The sequence below is a fragment of the Schistocerca americana genome, chromosome 6, assembly GCF_021461395.2.
Source record: "Schistocerca americana isolate TAMUIC-IGC-003095 chromosome 6, iqSchAmer2.1, whole genome shotgun sequence".
Classification (NCBI taxonomy): Eukaryota; Metazoa; Arthropoda; class Insecta; order Orthoptera; family Acrididae; genus Schistocerca; species Schistocerca americana.
Window position 1 is genome coordinate 30562998 of NC_060124.1, and position 23584 is coordinate 30586581.

Here is a 23584-nt window from a genome sequence, read left to right on the forward strand (position 1 = left end):
TTTTCTGAAAACTTTGTTTTTTGTTATGATCTGTCATATAACACTTGTACCACATTCTTACATCAAATGTTCATTGGAATCCCCATAGCTCTTACACGTTTACTAAACATTTCTTTCTTGTGTTGGTTCATACTGTCAGTTACCAAAACATGGAAAGCAAAGAACTAGCAGTAGAAGAGACTTCTTTTGCAGTATGCTAAGATCTGGATTTGCTCATAGTTCTTAAGGTATGCGTGTTGGAGCCCATGTTTACTTGAATTTTTTATTTCAAATGGTCATTCCTGTCACATCCTTTAATAACGACCATCACTTCTGAACACACTATGTACAGGTTGTCCCATTTGTCTCGACCACCCTAAATAACTGTTTGTCCAGATGCAAATTACAAAATGTTTCAAGCAAATGTTCTTTAGCCGTCAGGGGAACACCAATCAGCATGATTGTCTTCGTTGTAGCTCTGTTTTTTACAGATAGGAACGGCGTTTGACTTTTTTAAATGGCACCCTGTATTTCTTTATTCGGTAATTCATTTCCTCTCCTAAAGACCTATTCAAAAATGTATCACAGTGTACCATTCACTGAAACCCAACTTTATTAATTACATAACACAACACTGACTTTGAGCCCAGGATCACACTCATCTACTTGCTGGAGTTGTCAGAAAACAAATGAAAACCAAGTAAAAACATAACACAAAATTGACTTTGACTCTCCTGTACGATTGCCCAGGAGTAGAACATTCAGAGATGCTCAAAGTGGTGACCCTGGACACCGATACACTGGTGCACTCGTGGAATGAAAGAATTGTTCACTGCTTCCAGTGATGCCTGCTGATGAGAATTACAAGCAAGCACGATACGTTCTTGCATGTCCTCTGGAGTTATTGGAATATAGTGATAGACGTCTTTAATGCATCCCCAAAGAAAAAAAGTCCAGAGGATATAAATCAGGAGACCTAGCAGGCCAAGTAACTGTTCCTCCTCCACCAAACCATCTGGCAGGATACCTTCGGTCCAGAACCCGATGTGCACCCAAGGCACTATGTGCTGGACATCCATCGCGTTGATACCACATAAGCATTGTGGTTCTTAGCGGCACTTCATCCAGAAGAGGAGGAAGAATTCGTCTGAGGAATTTGGCATACGCTGTGCCGTTTAAACTACCATTGATGAAATAAGGGCCAATAATTGTAGTACCTAGCATCCCACACCAGACGCTGATGTTCCATCTGCCTAAGCCATCGTGGGTTGTCTCTGGACCAATAATGCATGTTCCTTGTATTTACCTGTCCTTCGTTTGAGAAGGAACGTTCATCGGTAAATAGAACATTGGAGAAGAAGTTCGGGTTGGCGATGATTTTCTGCTGTGCCCACTGACAGAACTGTAAACGATTCTGGAAATGATTCCCATGCAGTTCTTGATATAGGTGTACATGGTAAGGCTGGAACCGGTGACGTGTAAGAATACGTAGTACACTGGTTTTAGGAATGCCAATCTCGTGTTCAAGCTGTCGTGTGCTCCAATGTGGATTCATAGCAACGGAAGCGAGAACAGTAATTTCGGCAGCTTCGTCTGTAAGAGTGCTACGACGATTGCGTAGTCGTGGGTTGGAACTTCCCGTTTCCAGAAGCGTCGCAACAAGAGACAACATCCGTCGGGAAGGTGAGTTCTTGTTAGGATGTCGCTCTCTGTACAGTTCCGCTGCCTGCGTAGAATTTTGCCTACCTTCATCAACAACAACAATAAAAGAAACGTTACGTCGATGCAGTTTGTAGGAAGGACAGCCTTTACTGTATACCTACTCTACACAACAGTATTTAAAAGGACTAAACTACTGTACTAAATGTACCCGTTCGTAAGAAAACAGTATTGCAATCACTGTTTTGCTAACTTACATTCCCCATAGATGAGTAGCATTTCTACCTTCTCTTCATTGTTATACATTCTGCGCACAAGCCTTCAACTGACGATGGTTGACGGAATGACGGATGTGCATTCTACTTATGTTTACATTTCTCGTCTGTCAACATCAGCACGTCGATGTGTTCCATTACCCTCAGAACCGGCATTAAGTGCTGGGAGCGTCAACGTCAAAGTTGTGTTACGTAATTAAAAACGTAGTGTTTCAGTGAATGATACAGTGTGATTCATTTCTGAATAGGTCTTTAGGAAAGTAAATGAATTACCGAATAAGAAATAACAGGGTACCATTTAAAAAAGTCATACCGCTTTTCATATTTTTGTAAAAAACAAAGCTACAACGAAGGCAATCATGCTGATTGATGTCCCCCTGACGGATAAAGAACATTTGCACATTTGGTTGAAATATACACTTCCAATACCTTCTGTAAATGGACGTTCTTGCCACGTTTTTGTCCTTTGCTGACCTTTAAAGACTTTACCGTTATACATCATTGGATTCGTCTCGATAGCCGCTATCAGAAAATAAGTACCAAACTAGAGCATTCCGTTTAAAATAACAAAGTTGACCATATCTCTGAAGCGACCCCACCTAGGAACAAAAATCCAACGTCATATTATGGCCCCCGTTGCCTCGTGCAACTTTTGTCCCTATCATACTTTCGGAGTTATTCTCGGTTGCAATATACATGTGATCAAAAGTATCCGGACAGCCCCAAGAACATACGTTTTTCATATTAGTTGCATTGTTATACCATCTACTGCCATGTACTTCATATCAGCGACCTCAGTAGTCATTAGACATCGTGAGAGAGCAGAATGGAGCGCTCCGCGTAACTCACGGGCTTCGAACGTGATCAGGTGACTGAGTGTCACTTATGTCATACGTCTGTACGTGAGGTTTCCACGCTCCTAAACATCCCCAGGTCCACCGTTTACGATGTAACAGTGAAGTGGAAACGTGAAGGGACACGTACAGCGCAAACGCCTACGGGTCGACCACTGACAGAGACCGCTGACAGTTGTAGAGGGTCGTAATGTGTATTAGGCAGACACCTATCCAGACCATCACATGGGAATTCCAGACTGCATCAGGATCCATTGCAAGTACTATGACAGTTAGGCGGGAGGTGATAAAACTATGATTTCATGGTCTAGCGGGTGCACATAAGCCTCACATCACGTCGGTAAATGCCAAACAACGCCTGGCTTGGTGTAAGGAGCGTAAACATTGAACAATTGAAACAGTGGGAAAACGTTGTGTGGAGTAACGAATCACAGTATACAATGTGTCTGTCCAATGGCAGGGTGTGGGTGAACGTCATCTACCAGCGTGTGCAGTGCTAACAGTAAAATTCGGAGGCGGTGGTGTTATGGTGTGGTCGTGTTTTTTATGGAGGAGGCTTGCACACATTGTTGTTTAGCGTGGCACTATCACAGAACAGGCCTACACTGATGTTTTAAGCGCCTTCTTGCTTCCCATAGTTCAAGAGCAAATCGGGGATGGTGTTTGCATCTTTCTATACAATCGAGCACCAGTTCATAATGCACGGCCTGTGGCGGAGTCGTTACATGACAATAACATCCCTGTAATGGATTGGCCTGCACAGTCCTGACCTGAATCCTATAGAACAATTTTGGGATGTTTTGGAACGCCAACTTGGTGCCAGACCTCACCGACCGACATCGACACATTTCCTCAGTGCAGCAATCCGTGAAGAATGGGCTACCATTCCGCAAGAAACCTTCCAGCACCTGATTGAACGTATGACTGCGAGAGTGGATGCTGCCATCTAGGCTAAGCTTGGGTCAACACCATATCGAATTCCAGAACTACCGATGGAGGGCTCCACGATCCACGATCTTTTAAGTCATTTTCAGCTAGGTGTCCGGATACTTTTGATCACATAGTAATATATATATATATATATATATATATATATATATATATATATATATATATATATATAGTGTGTATTTTATAATGCTACATTCGAACCTGCATCAGGCAAAATTGGTCTTTAACTTATAATTTTAAAAAATGGAAAACAAGTTCTAATGAATATTAATACAGTTTAATAAGGAACATCAATTGGGTACAATTTAAGGAACATAATTTACGAAGACATAGAATCATAAATAGCCTTATGTAAAGCAGGAATACTTTTCGAGAGAAAAGGGATTCAATGTGAACTTACATTATAGCAGAAATTTCAATTTTTTTCTTGTACGCTGCAACGTACGAAATTTTGCAACATTTGCAACAGCTATAATGGTCAGTACACTGCCTGTTCCTTCAGACATGCACCTGTAGAGATGCATCCCTGTCTGAAGGACATTGTAATGTAAGATACGAACACTGTATAAACACAGACATTATAATAATCAATAAAACTAAAAATTATATTCAGCTTACCTTACACGTGGAAAGTTTTACAACTCAGAATATGGCGCTCTTCTTGAATGACCAATGGACATCTGCCAGCAGCAACACTGATGAAACACTTTTCTTGCAGTGGTCGATCATCGAGTAGCCTACAATAAAAACGGCACAACTCTCCCGAAGTGGGAAAATTGAGAGGTAGACGTGTGGCGTCTTTCGTACACGTTGGGGCACTTTTGAGTGACAGAAACTAAAAATTGCCGTTCTTTTTCCCTTGTGTCACTTTTGTCGCTGGGGTATGATATGATGCGCCACTAGACAGATGGCGCATGCTCAGAAGGGCTAAGGTTAACTCTGAGAGTGAAATAATCAGTAGGTTGAAAATGGTTCAAATGGCTCTGAGCACTATGGGACTTAACATCTTAGGTCATCAGTCCCCTAGAACTTAGAACTACTTAAACCTAACTAACCGAAGAACATCACACACAATCATGCCCGAGGCAGAATTCGAACCTGCGACCATAGCGGTCGCGCGGTTCCAGACTGAAGCACCTAGAACCGCTCGGCCACACCGGCCGGCTAATCAATAGGAATCGGGTGCACCCGCGATTAAAAGTTGTACGCTAACAGTAGAAGATATAAATTGTATACTATTAGGAGAAACAAATGGCTTAATGCGCGAAACTATTAAAAATATTAAAACTAAAAGGGGAGGGACCCACAAAGAATCAATTTTAGCTAAGATAAATTTATGTTTCCGTTCAACTTGGGTGTTGCAAGTATGACGAGAAGATTGCTTTAAAGTCTGTAAACCTCTAGTTCTTCTAGAACATTAAGGACATTGTCCTCACATTCCCTATGTAATAATGAAACATTGAATGAAATATTGGTAACCCATCTCAGAAAAATGGATATCCAAAGCTGAGTTCGAGCCCAAGACAGGTGAAAGTTCCAGAAATCTGTCCTCCAGTGTTGTACCAGTCCTTCTAGGCGCCTCAGTCCGGACATGTCTAGGATAAGCTTCGATGTCAACTCCGTTCTAGCCGGCTGAAGTGGCCGAGCGGTTCTAGGCGCTACATTCTAGAACCGCGCGACCGCTATGGTCGCAGGTTCGAATCCTGCCTCGGGCATGGATGTGTGTGATGTCCTTAGGTTAGTTACGTTTAAGTAGTTCTAAGTCCAGGGGACTGATAACCTCAGATGTTAAATCCCATAGTGCTCAGAGCCATTTGAACAATTTGAACTAAATCGATGAAGCACAAAAATCATCAGTTTCATCTTCCGGCCTCTCACTTTTGTCCCTAACAATACTAACGACCTCATGAGAGCGTATACACGACTACAAATTCTTAGTGTCAAATGAGACTACCATCGTACCAGGTGGAGCAGACAAACCCGCTATGGTCCTAATTAGTTATTCTCCACTAGAAAAATTAAGTAGCACGAGAACAAGAATAAAACTGCAACGGGTCCCTCTAAGTCCCCCCCCCCCCCACCCCGCACACACACACACTCCCCCCACAGTTTCGCAACACCCTCTGGCAACCGTACACCTTTGTTAAACACTTTCGAAATGCATCTATACAAAGACAACCCTTGACCTATACCTAGGCGCCTGCGGGGAGTCAACAACATCGACATCCTACAGTTGAGTGTACTACACTGTTACATTGTTGCTGTAGCACCTGCTTGCGGGGATATTGAATCTGAGGGGTATTGTGGTGTTGCCTGCCCACAGACTCCACCTAATGAAATCACAGAGCGGCGCAGTACTGGAGGTCTTGTGGTCTGAAGAAGCACAAACACCCTCCTCCCCTCCTTTGGATCAGGCTTCGTCAAATGGTTCTGAACAGTCTCTAGTGGTTCCAAAAAAAAAATGGCTCTGAGCACTATGGGACTTAACTGCTGAGGTCATCAGTCCCCTAGAACTTAGAACTACTTAAACCTAACTAACCTAAGGACATCACACACATCCATGCCCGAGGCAGGATTCGAACCTGCGTCCGTTGCGGTCGCGCGCTTCCAGACTGTAGCGCCTAGAACCGCTCGGCCACTCTGGCCGGCTCTAGTGGTTACACACTATGTATCAGAATAAAAGCTGAGGTAACGCTACACTGCAAGAGGGTCATATCACGCTAAGACTGCAGGCCCATGATGTCCTTCGACAATTTTGGATTCGTTGGAGGGGAGAGGACAGAAAGAGGGGCGTCAAAAGTGAATGAAATTGATTCACGAGGCCCCCTCAGGGTTTTCCGCGTCGATTCTGAGCGTCAGTGTGTTTTAAATATTTTCCTCATTCACCCATAAGAAAACCGCGTGATTTCAACCCCGTGTGTCACAGTTCTGACCTCCAAATTAGAGGCGTAAAGGAAAGGGGTAAAATGAGAGTGATGTGAATTAGGGGGAGGGGGGGGGGGTGATGACCTTCCGATCATGAGAGAAGTTCACTGTGGCATTTGGCAGAATTGTGGTGAAATTTAGTGCCAGTGTGACATCATTAACTCACTTTAACGCCTCACATGAACTTCCGAGGTCTGGCCCTTTTCTTTTCTGAGGAAGATTGTAGGCATATTTGATGCACGTTTCATTCTTCTGCATCGCAATGGTGGGAAGATGACAGGGTTTCAAATAAAAGATCCCTCAATTCCTTTACGTATAGTATGTCATGATATCAAAGGTAGCGCACTTCATATAACAAATGCTGTCGAAAATTGAAGACTATGCTCTCTAGGGACGTCCGCATGGAATGGAGGGGAAGGGGCAATTGGTGGGACGGGGTGGGAGGGGGGGGGGGAAGCTGTGAGGGCAGCTCCCACTAGTGAGGATATGAAAGCGGATCTGTAACGCCGGATTTTTATGTCATAGAATAGTTGGAAAATGATGTACTGGGTGGTCACATTCGAGTGCTGTAGTTGGGTTGTATATTTTGTACATCGTAGAACGATGAACAGGAAAATAAAGGCTCTACAAGTGAAGCGATGTTTGTTAAAATGCTTAGTTGCGGATGTTTCTCCAACAGGATTCTTTGTATTAGAATAACGTCACAATATGTGTTCGATATGGTCTTCCGACTCATCAATATGGCGCGTCAAAAATATGGCTTGGTCAACAGTTGTTCGCAACGTATCTGCTGCAGTCAGAGGAATACGTCGTCGTAAGCTCGTCCAAGATCCGTCTGGATGCATCCCTGCTTGACACGATGTTTCAGATGTCCACACAACTAGCAGTCACATGAATTAAGGTCGGCGAATCTGGAAGGCAACAACGTTGAAACTCTCTAGAGAAAACGTGGTCGTTACTTAAGGTTTCACCGAGAGAGGTGTCGCTGTGGATAGCACACTGGACTCGCATTCGAGAGGACAACGGTTGAAACCCGCGTCCGGCCATCCTGATTTAGGTTTTCCGTGATTTTCCGAAATCGCTTCCGGCAAATGCCAGGGTGGTTCCCTTGAAAGGTCACTACCAACTTCCTTTCCCATCCGTCCATAACCCAATGGACCGATGACCTCGCTGTTTGGTCCCGTGCCCCGAATCAACCAACCCACCAACCTCAAACTTCTCGAAGCAGATCTTTCACGTGGCAAGTAAAGTGTGCTGTCGTCCCATCTTGCACGATAATGGTGGTGAAAGTAAACAGTGGTGTAGATACAGTTGCATTGTTGCAAAACTGGAGTCAAATTTTGCACAAGGAGGTCCTCATAACGTGAAGATGTCATTGTACAACTAAGAGACCTGCGAAAAACAGACCGAAAATGAATGAGTTTGTGAAGCCACACCACGTAATTACTTAAGATGGGTGCAGTGGATGTTCCTGCGCTTTTGATGGAGAAGAGCTCCACATGCGACAGTTTTGTGCATTCAGGGCTCTGTGCAGACTAAAATCTGCCTCATGCGTCCGAAGAATATTCCCCTGCCACATGCCATCCACTTTAAGGTGCGCCAAAAAAGAAGGGGAAAGTCAAGGCGTTGGAGCCTATCACATCAACTGTTGACCAGGGAAGAGACACTTCCAGTGACACAGCTCGAGTACTAGCTGCAGAATTTGAGAAATGTGCTGCGTAGTCGGCTATAGCTACAGCAACTGCAACAGCTGCCGTGGGAATGGGCCAGCTTCCTCTCCCTGCTGCACCAACTAATTCGCTTGTTTCTTCAAATCACTTTATCATGTTCTTTAGCCCATTTATTGACACTCGGCCCCTTCGCAGTTGTTTCTGTCCATATTCCCGAAATGCAGCGCTGCTGTTGCTGCCATTCTAATGAAACAACTTTACCAGCACTACACGAATTTTTCTTCTCAATAGCCATTGTGTTACGTACGGAAAGTTTCAGCCTTCTTAACCCTTTACAACAACAGTTACTTCACAGGAGAAATCTACAAGCGTAGCCAAGTGACAAACAGTATATTGACGTCAAAGTAGAAAACTGTTCAAATTCTAACTCCTTTTCATCTGTTGGCAGGTCAAAGAATAATTCAGATTTTGGCACAAACTGTACAGTTTTATGTTAGCATTACCCTACATGTCGTGCTTGAGGAAGAATATATGAGGTAGAATATATGAGGAAGAATATATATAAATCGATTTAAAAGTCGATGTTGCAGTTTATGGCAGTGGCCCAAATGCTCAATGAAAATGATAGCCATACAATTTTTTTACAGCCAGAAGTCCGCAGCTCGTGGTCGTGCGGTAGCGTTCTCGCTTCCCACGCCCGGGTTCCCGGGATTTTCTCTGCCTCGTGATGACTGGGTGTTGTGTGATGTCCTTAGGTTAGTTAGGTTTAAGTAGTTCTAAGTTCTAGGGGACTGATGACCATAACTGTTAAGTCCCATAGTGCTCAGAGCCAATTGAACCATTTATTACAGTCAGAAAAACAATTAATTGAGAGAACTGGGATTATGACGCGACCAACAGAAAGTAACGTAAATGCCGAGAAGGTAAAATCTGAGGAAGTACACAGATTTTAGTATCATTATATTGTTAGCTTGTTTATGTTTATAATACTGACCAGGTACTAAATGTGCACAATACGAAATAAACAGCTAACAATGAGCAGGTAACGATGCCCTAAGCATTTGTAAATCACATGTACGTGAAAACCTACGGGCGAACCTGATTCAAACACAGGTAACAGAGTTATATGCAATTGCAGGCTTTCTCGGCGTATTTCAGCTATGACATCTTCACGGGTTATCATCCGAGTGGCGTCGTCTTCCAGTCGCAACATTTCAATGGATTGCGTATCCATCATCTTCGCCTGAAGATGATGAATACGCAGTCCATTGAAACGTTGCAACTAGAAGACGACGCCACTCGGCTGATAACCCGTGAAGATTTCATAGAGGTAACACAGCTGTACACTCAGTGGTACCTCCTACTGTCACGCAATGCGCTAGGTCTTTGTGATGAACACGAATGCAATCTGACGACGTTCGTTCTCCTCGGAACCTCCACACGAGGATATGACCATCGTGTCCGTCGCAGAACCGGGACTGGTACGAGAAGGTGGCGTGGTGCCGCTTTTGTGCACACACTTGTAGTTGGGCTCAATCCCGTGTGCGTCTTCCTGCTATCTTGTTAAGGCAGGATGTGACGACAGTCCTCGTGCTCCAGGTGTTATGACCAGACGAAATTACAAGCGTATGACAAACTGGGTTTTTCGATTGCTCTGGGAGATAGCTTAACGCAGCTACAACGTATTACTAAAAGAAAAACGGTGATGTATCCGAATGCTGCTGTAATTGTTAACTGACAGATGTTTTACATTAGCAAGGTGCCTAATTCGGAATTACCGCCATCTTCACGCTATCTGCAACCAAATACGCTTTGTTAAAAGTTGTAACATTATTACTAGTAACAATTTTGTTTTGTTGTACGCTACCACTTATATGTTTCATCGTGGCGCTGTCGCTGTCTTGTATTCTTATTACTGCATAGGGCGTTCCCCAATACAGCCAGATTTTTTAAAATATTTAACGTAATAGTTTCTATTAATTACTGTTATTAGCAAATGCAAGCTAGGTCTTTTATCGCTTGTATATACTGTTGTGGTTTTGACAGCTACGATTGACAGCAGCTGCAGCCATGCTGTATGGTTCAGTTTGTTCATTCATTTGTCAACGTATCGTAATTATCTGTGAAGTGGTATTAAAATCTTTATGTTTTTGTAGAGCGTATAAACCTGCGTTTTTATTTTATTAAGACTAACACGAATTGAGCACTATTACTTCAATGCCGTTATCTGCTACATTTTTATCTACCCACCCCATCCTCCCCATGAATCATGGACCTTGCCGTTGGTGGGGAGGATGCGTGAAGAATTTGATAAAGCACTGAAGACTTAAATCGAAACACGGCCCCGGGAGTAGACAAAATTCCATTAGAGCTACTGATAGCCTTGGGAGAGCCAAGACAAAACTCCTCCGTTTGGCGAGCAAGATATATGAGACAGGAGAAATACTCTTAGACTTCAAGAAGTATATAATAACCTCATTACAGAGCAAGCAAGTGCTGACAGTTGAGGAAATTATCGAACTATCAGTTATTAATTCACGGGTGCAAAATACTAACACGAATTCTTTACAGGCGAATGGAAAGACTGGTAGAAGCCGACCTTGGGGAATTTCACTTTGGATTTCGGAGAAATGTAGTAACACGGGAGGCAATACTGACCCTACGACTTCTCATAGAAGATAGGTTAAGGAAAGGCCAACCTACGTTTATAGCATTTGTACTCTTAGAGAAAGCTTGTGACAAAGTTGACTGGAATACTCTCTTTCAAATGCTAAAGGTGGAAGGGGTAAAAAGCAGACAGTGAGAGGCTATTTACAATTTGCACACAGAAACCAGATGACAGTTACAAGAGTTGGGGGGGGGGGGGGGGGACGAAAAGGAAGCAGTGGTTGCGAAGAGAGTGAGACAGGGTTGTAGCGTATCCCCCATGTTATTCATTGTGAGCCGCGCGGGGCAGCCGCGCGGTCTCAGGCGTCCTGTTCGTGCGGCTTCCCCCGTTGGAGGTTCGAGTCCTCCCTGGGGAACGAGTGTGTGTGTTGTCCTCATAGTAAGTTATTTTATGTTAGTTAAGTAGTGTGTAAGCTTGGGGGTCGATGACCTCAGCAGTTTGGTCCCATAAAAGCTTACCATAAATTTCAAATTTTATTCGATCTGTATACTTAGCAAGCAGTAAAGGAAACAACAGAAAAATTTGGAGTAGGAATTAAAATCCATGGAGAAGAAATAAAAACTTTGAGGTTTGTCAGCGACATTGCAATTCTGTCAGAGACAGCAAAGGACTTGGAGGAGCAGCTGAGCGGAATGGTCAGTGTCTTGAAAGGACGATGTAAGATGAACATCAACCAAAGCAAGACGAGGCTAATGGAATGTTGTCCAATTAAATCAAGTGACGCTCAGGGAATTAGAATAGGAAAGAAGAGACTTAAAGTAGTAAAGGAGTTTCGCTATTTGGGAAGGAAAAAAATTGATGATGGTCGAAGTAGAGAGGATATAAAATGTAGACTGGCAATGGCAAGGACAGCGTTTCTGAAGAAGAGAAATTTGTTAACATCGAGTGTGGATTTAAGTGTCAGGAAGTCGTTTCTGAAAGTATTTGCATGGAGTGTAGCCATGTATGGAAGTGAAAAATTGACAGTAAAAAGTTTAGATAAGAAGAGAATTGAAGTTTTTGAAATGTGGTGCTACAGAAGAATGGTCATAGATCACGTAACTAATGAGGAGGAACTGAATAGAGTTGGGGGGAAGAGAAGATTGTGGTACAACCTGACTAAAAGAAGGGATCGGTTGGTAGACACATTCTGAGGCATCAAGGGCTCACCAATTTAGTATTGGAGGGAATCGTGGGAGGTAAAAATCGTAGAGGAAAACCAAGAGATGAATACAGTAAGCAGATTCAGAGGGATGAAGAGGCTTACACAGGTTCAAAATGGTTCAAATGGCTCTGAGCACTATGGGACTCAACTGCTGAGGCCATTAGACCCCTAGAACTTAGAACTAGTTAAACCTAAGTAACCTAAGGACATCACAAACATCCATGCCCGAGGCAGGATTCGAACCTGCGACCGTAGCGGTCTTGCGGTTCCAGACTGCAGCGCCTTTAACCGCACGGCCACTTCGGCCGGCGCTTACACAGGAAAGAGTAGCATGGAGAGCTGCATGAAACCAGTCTTTGGACTGAATACCACAACAACAGCAACAACAACAACAAAGTTATCCTGAAAATGATGTCATTGCAAAATATTTACCATGCTGCGAACTCATGAGAAAACAGAATACAAATTAGTAGTCTCTTTATACATGAATGATACTTTTCAGTTGATGCCACAATGGGCAACTTGCGTGTCAATGATGAGGATTAGACAACACCCAGGCCCCGACGTGGCCGGTAATCGAACCCAGGCCTGCTGGTTGTCAATAGACGTGCTGACCACTCAGCTAAGGAGGTGGACATTTAATGCACTAATTAACACTCTCTTCTCTTGAAGTAGAACGTTTTATATTTACAAAAAAGTTCATTTCCACTGGAGACTCGAATAACTCAACTCAATGATGTTGACTGCTTCAGTTTAGATGTAGCGTTTCCATGCTCGGCTCTAGATTGACCTCTTTGTGCGGGTGTTGCTGTGGTCAGAGAGAGACACTTACAAGGCTTGTGTCACTTCAGTGTGTTTCATAACGGCTGTAGACGCCGCGGTGCCTGTTCCTTCGGACATGCATATTCGAAGGAACACTGCTTCGTATTTCTGAACAGTGCATACACTGCAGTATCGTATTTATCCGCCGACACCGGGAAAGCGACTTTCAGTTAAAATGTCTCCCCTGTATGGGAATATACATAATGTATGTACGAGTACAGGTTACTGAACCATGTCTAACGACATACGGAGGTTTGTGTCTGGCCGTGAGTTGTGCTCGGCAAGCGGGAATTCCTGGCTAGAGTCACAGCGAGGAAAAAATTTTAATTGAAGTCATTCCATTATACAGCTGATGGGTGCCCGTATTCGCAATTGCGAATACAATTCGTAACGGCTGCAGTCGCCGCGACGCCTGTTCCTTTGGACATGCATGCATGTGCAAATGAACTTCGCATCGTATTTGCGGACAACACAGGCACTGCAATAGCGTATGTTACGAAAGAGACTCGACTGCTGATAGTAGTAGCATTAACGATCGAGATCAAAAAATCACACCACAGACTATTTCTGCATGGCAGTTGTCACCATATTCTCCTACAAAACTCGTGTGCTTGAAACTATCCACAAGTTGCCTCATTATCTAAACTGTTTTTATGTCATCTCTTCATTTGAGTAATATCAACATCATTGCAGAATATACAGTTGAGCAAGACTTCCTTTCGACTCACCCTACCAGCCTACTGAAGACACTCATCTGGTAAATGCCGATGAACTTCGCGATCTTATACGGGATCTGACAGGGACAAAGCAAAAGAACAGATGCGAAAGAGTTACGTTTGCTTACGCTGGTTACTACGATGCCACACTTTCAAAAGATACAAACATTAAGTATTTGTACAGTTGGTTTCAGCGAGTGGCACCTTTTGCTATTCCAGAGAATTCAGAGATTACGCTGGATTGAACTCAGCTTTGAAGCATGTGGAGAATTGCGACTGTCCATCTAGGCAACGCCGAAGACCGAATTATTACTCAACGGCAATAGACCCTCATCAGTGTGAGTTGGAAATTTGGCGCGACTGAAAGCCACTTACTGAAACTATACTCTACTGTGAATACAACTGGAGTAACTATGATTTGAAAACAATCGCTGTTCTCACGGAACCGCTGTTCTATCTGTGACTTCTTTCTTTTTGCGGTAAGTTCCTATGGAATCGAACTGCTGAGGTCATCGGTCCTTGGGCTTACATACTACTTAAACTAACTTACGCTAAGGACAACACACACACACACACACACACACACACACACACACACACACACACCCACGCCCGAGGGAGGACTCGAACCTCCGACGGTCAGAGCCGCCGAACCGTAGCAAGGCGCCTCAGACCTCGCGGCTACTCTGCGCGGTTATCTGTGAATGGGACGGCAGTGATAGAAAACATTATTAAATAAAGGAAAAACTGATGAAGGGAGTTATAATGTAGCGAGGTAGTAAATGACTTTAAAGACCGACGGATGAGTGTGACATAGTTGTCATGCCAGCCCTCCGTGTAAATCTGGGGCTCATGACGAATTTCATTAAGGCCCTGGAGTCTGGACAGACTCATACACTTTACGATGCCTATGAAACAAATTTCTTGAGTTCAGTAATGCGAAAGATGATAGGTTCACAAGGGAGATGGTTGTGTGGTGCCGTGATCTACGCATGGACGCCATTCAATTTACGAGGGCAGTTCAATAAGTAACGCAACACTTTTTTTTTCTCGGCCAATTTTGGTTGAAAAAACCGGAAATTCCTTGTGGAATATTTTCAAACATTCCCGCTTCGTCTCGTATAGTTTCATTGACTTCCGACAGGTGGCAGCGCTGTACGGAGCAGTTAAAATGGCGTCTGTAACGGATGTGCGTTGCAAACAATGGGCAGTGATCGAGTTTCTTTTGGCGGAAAACCAGGGCATCTCAGATATTCATAGGCGCTTGCAGAATGTCTACGGTGATCTGGCAGTGGACAAAAGCACGGTGAGTCGTTGGGCAAAGCGTGTGTCATCATCGCCGCAAGGTCAAGCAAGACTGTCTGATCTCCCGCGTGCGGGCCGGCCGTGCACAGCTGTGACTCCTGCAATGGCGGAGCGTGCGAACACACTCGTTCGAGATGATCGACGGATCACCATCAAACAACTCAGTGCTCAACTTGACATCTCTGTTGGTAGTGCTGTCACAATTGTTCACCAGTTGTGATATTCAAAGGTTTGTTCCCGCTGGGTCCCTCGTTGTCTAACCCAACACCATAAAGAGCAAAGGAGAACCATCTGTGCGGAATTGCTTGCTCGTCATGTGGCTGAGGGTGACAATTTCTTGTGAAAGATTGTTACAGGCGATGAAACATGGGTTCATCACTTCGAACCGGAAACAAAACGGCAATCAATGGAGTGGCGCCACACCCACTCCCCTACCAAGAAAAAGTTTAAAGCCATACCCTCAGCCGGTAAAGTCATGGTTACAGTCTTCTGGGACGCTGAAGGGGTTATTCTGTTCGATGTCCTTCCCCATGGTCAAACGATCAACTCTGAAGTGTATTGTGCTACTCTTCAGAAATTGAAGAAACGACTTCAGCGTGTTCGTAGTCAAAAAAATCTGAACGAACTTCTCCTTCTTCATGACAACGCAAGACCTCACACAAGTCTTCGCACCCGAGAGGAGCTCACAAAACTTCAGTGGACTGTTCTTCCTCATGCACCCTACAGCCCCGATCTCGCACCGTCGGATTTCCATATGTTTCGCCCAATGAAGGACGCAATCCGTGGGAGACACTACGCGGATGATGAAGAAGTTATTGATGCAGTACGACGTTGGCTCCGACATCGACCAGTGGAATGGTACCGTGCAGGCATACAGGCCCTCATTTCAAGGTGGCGTAAGGCTGTAGCATTGAATGGAGATTACGTTGAAAAATAGTGTTGTGTAGCTAAAAGATTGGGGAATAACCTGGTGTATTTCAATGCTGAATAAAACAACCCCTGTTTCAGAAAAAAAAAATGTGTTGCATTACTTATTGAACTGCCCTCGTACTTGTGTCCAACTTCCTTGGAACTTATAAATCTAGTTACTGTGTAAAAGTTGTTCCGAAGTGCATTATTGGGTGCAGACAACTCAGTTGCAACATGTCCTTCCGAATTCGTCTTCTGATCTCAGGTTCAATCAACAACTGGCAAGGCAAACTTTTTCAACAAGACACCTCAGTTTCATTCACCACGTCATGGACACATCCAAACACGGTAATTCCTTTCTGCCGTTCTGTCACATGTCCACGTCAAACCACTGAACTGCACTGATTCCTTACAACAACCGACTGGCACATGCACAGCACTTCACTGCCATAAATTACATCACCAGTGGTGAGATCGCATGAGTAACTGATATCATTTCTACGTTCTTACAGTGCTCCAAAGCTATTGGTGGCCTCTTTCAAAGAACAGTGGGCTGACTAAGGTTTGGTACAATTAGCTTATTTCCTATGCATACACAGTGCTCATTACTTCATCAAGTAGTAGCCCTAGTGAAGCTATTGCTTTGTGGCTTTTGCTTTGTTACTATATTTCACTTATACAAGTGATAAATTTCTCATATCTCAAGAGCTGTAGGTAATAAAAGCAAATGCTTTGCGTACTGTAATCCTCAATGTGTAAGTTGCTTTAGAAACTGCACAAAAATATGCCTGAGAACGGCTTTGCCCCAGTGGCAACACCGGTTCCCGTCAGATCACCGAAATTAAGTGCTTTCGGGTTGGGCTACCAGTTGGATGGGTGACCATCTGGTCTGCCGAGCGCTGTTGGCAAGCGGGGTGCACTCAGCCCTTGTGATGCAAACTGAGGAGCTACTTGACTGAGAAGTAGCGACTCCGCTGTCGTAAACTGACATGCGGCCGGGAGAGCGGTGCGCTGACCACATGCCCCTCCATATCAACATCCAGTGACGCCTGTGGGCTGAGGATGACACGGCGGCTGGTAGTTATCGTTGGGCGCTCATGGCCTGTTCGGGAGGAGTTAGGTTTCTTTCCTTTCTTTTTTTTTAGTAACATACGTTATCTGATAAAAACTATCCGGCACACCTGTGTAATACAGAATAGATCACTAGACATTATGATCCGCCATTATACAAGGGGGCTGGGAGTACTGCGTTGTCAATCGAGAAGGAATAATTACAGAACATGTCGGTCATGAGAGCTGTGACTTGAACATGGACTAGTCACTGCATCCCACCCGAGTAACAAATCCAGCAGGGATACGCTATAACTCTGTCATTCGATCGATTGTGAAGTGAATCGTAAAGAAACAAATGTAGTTAATGAAGATCGGGCAGATCTCATCTACCGATGGACAATGGTCGTAAAAAAAAATCGCATGAAATCAGTGGTAGGAATAACCCGTGAGTTCTGAAGTGTCACCAGCAATACAGCTGCCCCAATGACTGTCTGTAGTGAGTTAAAAAGAGTGGGGTAGAACAGTCGAGAAGCTCCTCCTAGGCCAAGTAGTTATGTAGTCAATGCTAAGCGACGCTTGGGATGCTTGGGACGCTGGCTTGAAACGAGGGATTTGTAGCGATGAATCACGCTATGCCCTGCAGTAACCCGGTAGACCAGTTTGGGTTTTGTGGATGTGTGGATAACGCTAGCTGACATTATGTATAGAGCCAACAGCGAAGTACTCTGGGCGTGGCGTCTTAATATGAGGGTCATTTTCGTAGTTAGGATGGGTTCCCCTTATTATGCTTAAGGGAGGTAGGACGTCAAACAGGAAATTTGGAGCGGACGAGGCATCACAGGACATTTTAATTCCCACTGTCTCTACTTTTACAAATAAATTCATAAAATTCTCTCAACATGACCAGGAAGGATTCAGGATTCACAAACAGTGGAATTTAAAAAATATAACAAAATATTTTTTACATGTGAAATTTCATCTTTTTCACTTGCTTTTGGTTGTATTTGTTGCTATAGGTACACTTTTCTTCATAAGTGAGAGATATTCAAAAAAATGTTCAAACGTGTGTGACATCTTATGGGACTTAACTGCTAAGGTCATCAGTCCCTAAGCTTACACACTACTTAACCTAAATTATCCTAAGGACAAACACACACACCCATGCCCAAGGGAGGATTCGAACCTCCGCCGGGACCAGCCGCACAGTCCGTGACTGCAGCGCCTTACCACACTCAGCTAATCCCAGGCGGCTAGAGAGATTCTTCGATGAGTTTTGCACAACATAAAAACCATACTTACAGGTGTATGAAGTTTTAGAATTTTTCAAATCCATTCAAATCTGTGGTAAAAATTTAGATCATTAACTGTAAAATTTGAGTTTTTTCTAAACATGAAGTTTAAAATGTAAGAGCTCATTTATTTTGCACAAGTTAAATAAATTCTAGAGTGTCATACACCTATAAGTAAGGTTTGTACGCTGTGCGAAGAAAAGTGTACCTATAACAACAAATGCAGATAACAGCAAATGAAAAAAAGATGAAATTTCACATGTAAAAAAAAATGTTGTAGTTTTGAACTTCCACAGCTATGAGTATGCATCTCGAATAGTTCCTGGTATTTCTGACAAAGTTTTTGAATTTATTTATAAAAAGTATAGACAGTGGCACTTAAAAAAAATGTCCTGTGGTGCTTCTCCTACTTGAAGTCGGCCAGTTTGACGTCCTACCCCCTTAAGAATGCGCTAAATCAGGAATGATATCAACAGATTACAGCATTGCATACTGCGTATAGTACAGGAACTCTTCGGAGACAGTGATCTGAACACATTACAGCATTGCGTACTGTGTACAGTACAGGAACTCTTCGGAGACAGTGATCTGAACACATTACAGCATTGCGTACTGTGTACAGTACAGGAACTCTTCGGAGACAGTGATCTGAACACATTACAGCATTGCGTACTGTGTACAGTACAGGAACTCTTCGGAGACAGTGATCTGAACACATTACAGCATTGCGTACTGTGTACAGTACAGGAACTCTTCGGAGACAGTGATCTGAACACATTACAGCATTGCGTACTGTGTACAGTACAGGAACTCTTCAGAGACAGTGATCTGAACACATTACAGCATTGCGTCCTGTGTACAGTACAGGAACTCTTCGGAGACAGTGATCTGAACACATTACAGCATTGCGTACTGTGTACAGTACAGGAACTCTTCGGAGACAGTGATCTGAACACATTACAGCATTGCGTACTGTGTACAGTACAGGAACTCTTCGGAGACAATGATCTGAACACATTACAGCATTGCGTACTGTGTACAGTACAGGAACTCTTCGGAGACAGTGATCTGAACACATTACAGCATTGCGTACTGTGTACAGTACAGGAACTCTTCGGAGACAGTGATCTGAACACATTACAGCGTTGCGTACTGTGTACAGTACAGGAACTCTTCGGAGACAGTGATCTGAACACATTACAGCATTGCGCACTGTGTACAGTACCGGAACTCTTCGGAGACAGTGATCTGAACACATTACAGCATTGCGTACTGTGTACAGTACAGGAACTCTTCGGAGACAGTGATCTGAACACATTACAGCATTGCGCACTGTGTACAGTACAGGAACTCTTCGGAGACTGTGATTTGAACACATTACAGCATTGCGTACTGTGTACAGTACAGGAACTCTTCGGAGACAATGATCTGAACACATTACAGCATTGCGTACTGTGTACAGTACAGGAACTCTTCGGAGACAGTGATCGTATCAGCCTGACAAAACATAAAGCAACATCTGTGAGGCAATGGTTTGTGAATAATAGCATACCTGAAATGGAAGTCCTGTCGAGAGTTTCCATTGGAACATAATGGAACACCTTTGGAATGGAAATGGAAATGAACTGAAATCTGTGCGACGGCCGGGACTCGAACTCAGATCTCTTTGCTTATCAGGGAGAACTGCTGATCAGAGCACAACCACTTATTTTCCCCATAAATTGTCACTATTGCCAGAGCTCTCCGCCATTGGAAAGCTTATAGATCATATAATTAAATTTTCGCCGAGACATTTAAGTCTTATCTTTACCTACGATAGTGATGGAAGTTAAAGAAGTGAATTAAAATTTGTGCGACAGCCGGGATTTGAACCCACGTGTTCTTGCTTACTAGGCAGAAATGCTGACCATTACATCAATGCAGCACTATGGTCAATATTCCTGCAGGACCTAGCCAGCTGAAGATATGGATTGAAGTGTGTGTTGGGGAGGGCATTCGACTTGGGTTGTTCGTACAGTGACCTTCACCATAGTGCAGCAGTGATGTAATATTGAGCATTTTCTGTCTAGTAAAATGAAAGACCAGGTTTCGAGTCCTGGCCATGACACAAATTTTAGTTCATTTCTTCGGCTTCCATCATTATTATAGGTATACGTCTTGCGGAAAATTTAATTATTAGATATATAAGATCACCTTTGGTACGAGTCAAAATGTCTTCCTCGTTCCAGACAACAGCGAACAACATGACTATCTTCAGGGCTACCATTCCTGCACAGACATTCAGACATCTCATTGACAGTATGGCCAGGGTGAACTCAAGCAGTTGTAAAGGCGAAGAGTGGGCACCCCCATGTTTATGCTCATAAGAGGCGTCTCAGTGCTTTTTATCAGATTACAATTTTTCAATGTCTAGAGTTATATATTTGTGTAAACTGTGTTAAACTTTTTGCCTGCGGCAGAATTTACTGCAAGTGTGTGGTTGGCGTGTGCAGAGGTCGCGGTCCAACGCTAGCCAGGTGACTCTGCACAACGTGGACCTGGAGGCGTCCGGCCGCTACCGCTGCGAGGTGTCCGGGGAGGCGCCGGCCTTCAGGACTGTCTCGGAGCACGGCGACATGCTCGTTGTTGGTGAGTCTGCCGCACGCGCCAAGACATTCGCCAAGCGCTCACTTCTCGCTTCTAGTGCCAGTCGAGACTAATTCTACTACGAAGGATGTAGTTGTTGCTGGTATACACAACAGGCCTGCTGGTACTCATACCAACTTCGTACAGGAACAATGTTATTCTGTCAAGGTGCATTCACACTTAGCGAAGGAGTTCATTATTGGTGTTGAAATAAGTGGTTGTTGAAATAAGTGGTTCATGTAATGTTAAAACAACAGCTGATTCCTCAAACTGGGGGGGATATCAAGTACGGGGTCCCACAGGGTTCGGTCTTAGGTCCTTTACTGTTCTTGATATACGTTAATGACTTACCATTCCACATTGATGAAGATGCAAAGTTAGTTCCTTTTGCTGATGATACAAGTATAGTAATAACATCCAAAAACCAAGAACTAAGTGATGTAATTGTAAATCATGTTTTTCACAAAATTATTAAGTGGTTCTCAGCAAACGGACTCTCTTTAAATTTTGATAAAACCCAGTATATACAGTTCCGTACAGTAAATGGCACAACTCCAGTAATAAATATAGACTCTGGACAGAAGTCTGTAGCTAAGGTAGAATTTTCCAAATTTTTAGGTGTCTCCATTGATGAGAGGTTAAACTGGAAGCAACACATTGATGGTCTGCTGAAACGTCTGAGTTCAGCTACGTATGCTATTAGGGTTATTGCAAATTTTGGTGATAAGAATCTCACTAAATTAGCTTACTATGCCCACTTTCATTCACTGCTTTCGTATGGCATCATATTCTGGGGTAATTCATCGTTGAGTAGAAAAGTAATCATTGCTCATAAACGTGTAATCAGAATAATTGCTGGAGCCCACCCACGGTCATCCAACAGACATATATTTAAGGTTCTAGGGATCCTCACAGTAACCTCACAGTATATATATATATTCACTTATGAAATTTGTTGTTAATAATCCAACCCAGTTCAAAAGTAATAGCATTGTGCATAGCTATAACACCAGGAGAAAGGATGATCTTCGCTATGCAGGGTTAAATCTGACTTTGGCACAGAAAGGGGTAAATTATGCTGCCACAAAAGTCTTTGGTCACGTACCAAACAGCATCAAACGCCTAACAGCTAGGCAACTAACATTTAAAAATAAATTAAAAGAATTTCTAGATGACAACTCCTTCTACACATTGGCTGAATTTTTAGATATAAATTAAGTGAAAAAAACAACAACTTAAACATTAGTGTCATGCAATATCTTGTGTAATGTAATATCTTGTACAGACATCTTTTATTAACCTGACACGTTCCACATCATTACGAAGTGTCGTATTCATGATCTATGGAACAAGTGTTAATCTAATCTAATTGGTCGCAGCAGCGAAACGTGTTGCGAGAGGATGTATCGCAAGGGGACAGACTTCTATTCTATAAGGGAAGCGCGTCAAATAGACATTCTTGGTTGCGAGGAAGTAAAGCAAGAGGGCAGAGTCCGTCCCAAATAGAAGGATCCGTATAAAACTGTTCTTTTTCATGATATTCCAAAGAAAACTCCCATCTCAACCAGGCCAAAAGGGAGGATACATTCGACGTAATGAGCGAGATCCTTCAGTAATCAGTTGTACAATCTCAGAAGCGAACCTAGTGTATCTCCTACCAGCTGGAACTGTTTTGAAATTGTAGAACTGAGCCGTTCCTCAATAATTTTTTCCTCGTTAGTTGTTCTGAAGACATAATTTCTTTAAAACCTCAGAACTCGCATCAAGTTGCGTTTCTTTGTAAAATTAAGCAATATCATTATATTCTCTGTCTGTATGGCTTCCTATCCATTTTTTTTTCTTTTTTCGAACTGGTCTATGATGCAAGACATTTAAAATCCTTCCCTGCAGGTCTGGAAGTAAGAATAGGCCCGAGGTATCCCTGCATGCCGTAAGAGGCGACTAAAAGGAGCCTCAAACTGTTTCGGCCCTTATGTGATGGTCCCCTGTGAGGTTTGACCTCCATTTTTCAAAATTTTCCCGAAGAGCGAGCCAACTGCGGAAGGGCGCCTTACACGGTGCATCGTGCCCATCATGTGCTGAGACCCCTTGCATCCTTCATCGATGTGGATCTGCACTTCTGCTCATTCTCCAACTGTTGGGCGAGGTCACCTTCCTGGGTGCGTTTTTTTTTTCCATCAACTTTGCAGTATCGTTTTCTCCGCTGACGTTGATATGGACTTGTTTACTTGGTTGCACCTGATATCCGGCATGGTAGCCAGTCCGTTGTGGTGGAGCCGCCATGTACCCTGTTGGTTGTAGCCCCCTGACGACACACAGATCGCTCTGTTGATGCCTGCGCCGTTAACTCCCCACATATGCCAAGGAGTAGATGCTCATCCCCCTGGGCCATCGGGACTCCTGGCAATGGCTATCCTGCCAGGTGGCTATTGCTGCAGCTAGGTGACGCCCATGGGGAGGGGCCCTGGTCAGAGTGGGTGGCATCAGGATGGATGGCACGCGATGAAGCGTAGTACATCATCTTGCTGGTGGTCTACCACCAGCAGTCTGTAAACAGTCGATATCTACTTTCAAATAGGAAGCACGACCCCAAATCGTTCTCTTCCTTGGCCACACCATGGCAGGAACGTCAGGCTGAGGATGGCAGCGAAGCTTTTTCTCCCCAGTACCTCGTATGTTCGAAAGTTGATGGGGAATCTTTCATGTCCATGAAGAATCGGTATTTATGTGGAGCATGTAG

The 23584-nt window shown here is 43.7% G+C and overlaps 1 protein-coding gene across 1 annotated transcript in view; it reads left to right on the plus strand.

Moving 5' to 3' along the window:
* Positions 1-23584, plus strand: part of LOC124619705 — a 247412-nt gene that overhangs the window by 22291 nt on the left and 201537 nt on the right. The window contains exon 3 of the mRNA XM_047146262.1: positions 20712-20847. Within this exon, the coding sequence (XP_047002218.1) occupies positions 20712-20847 (136 nt within the window). The remainder of the gene's footprint in view (positions 1-20711; positions 20848-23584) is intronic.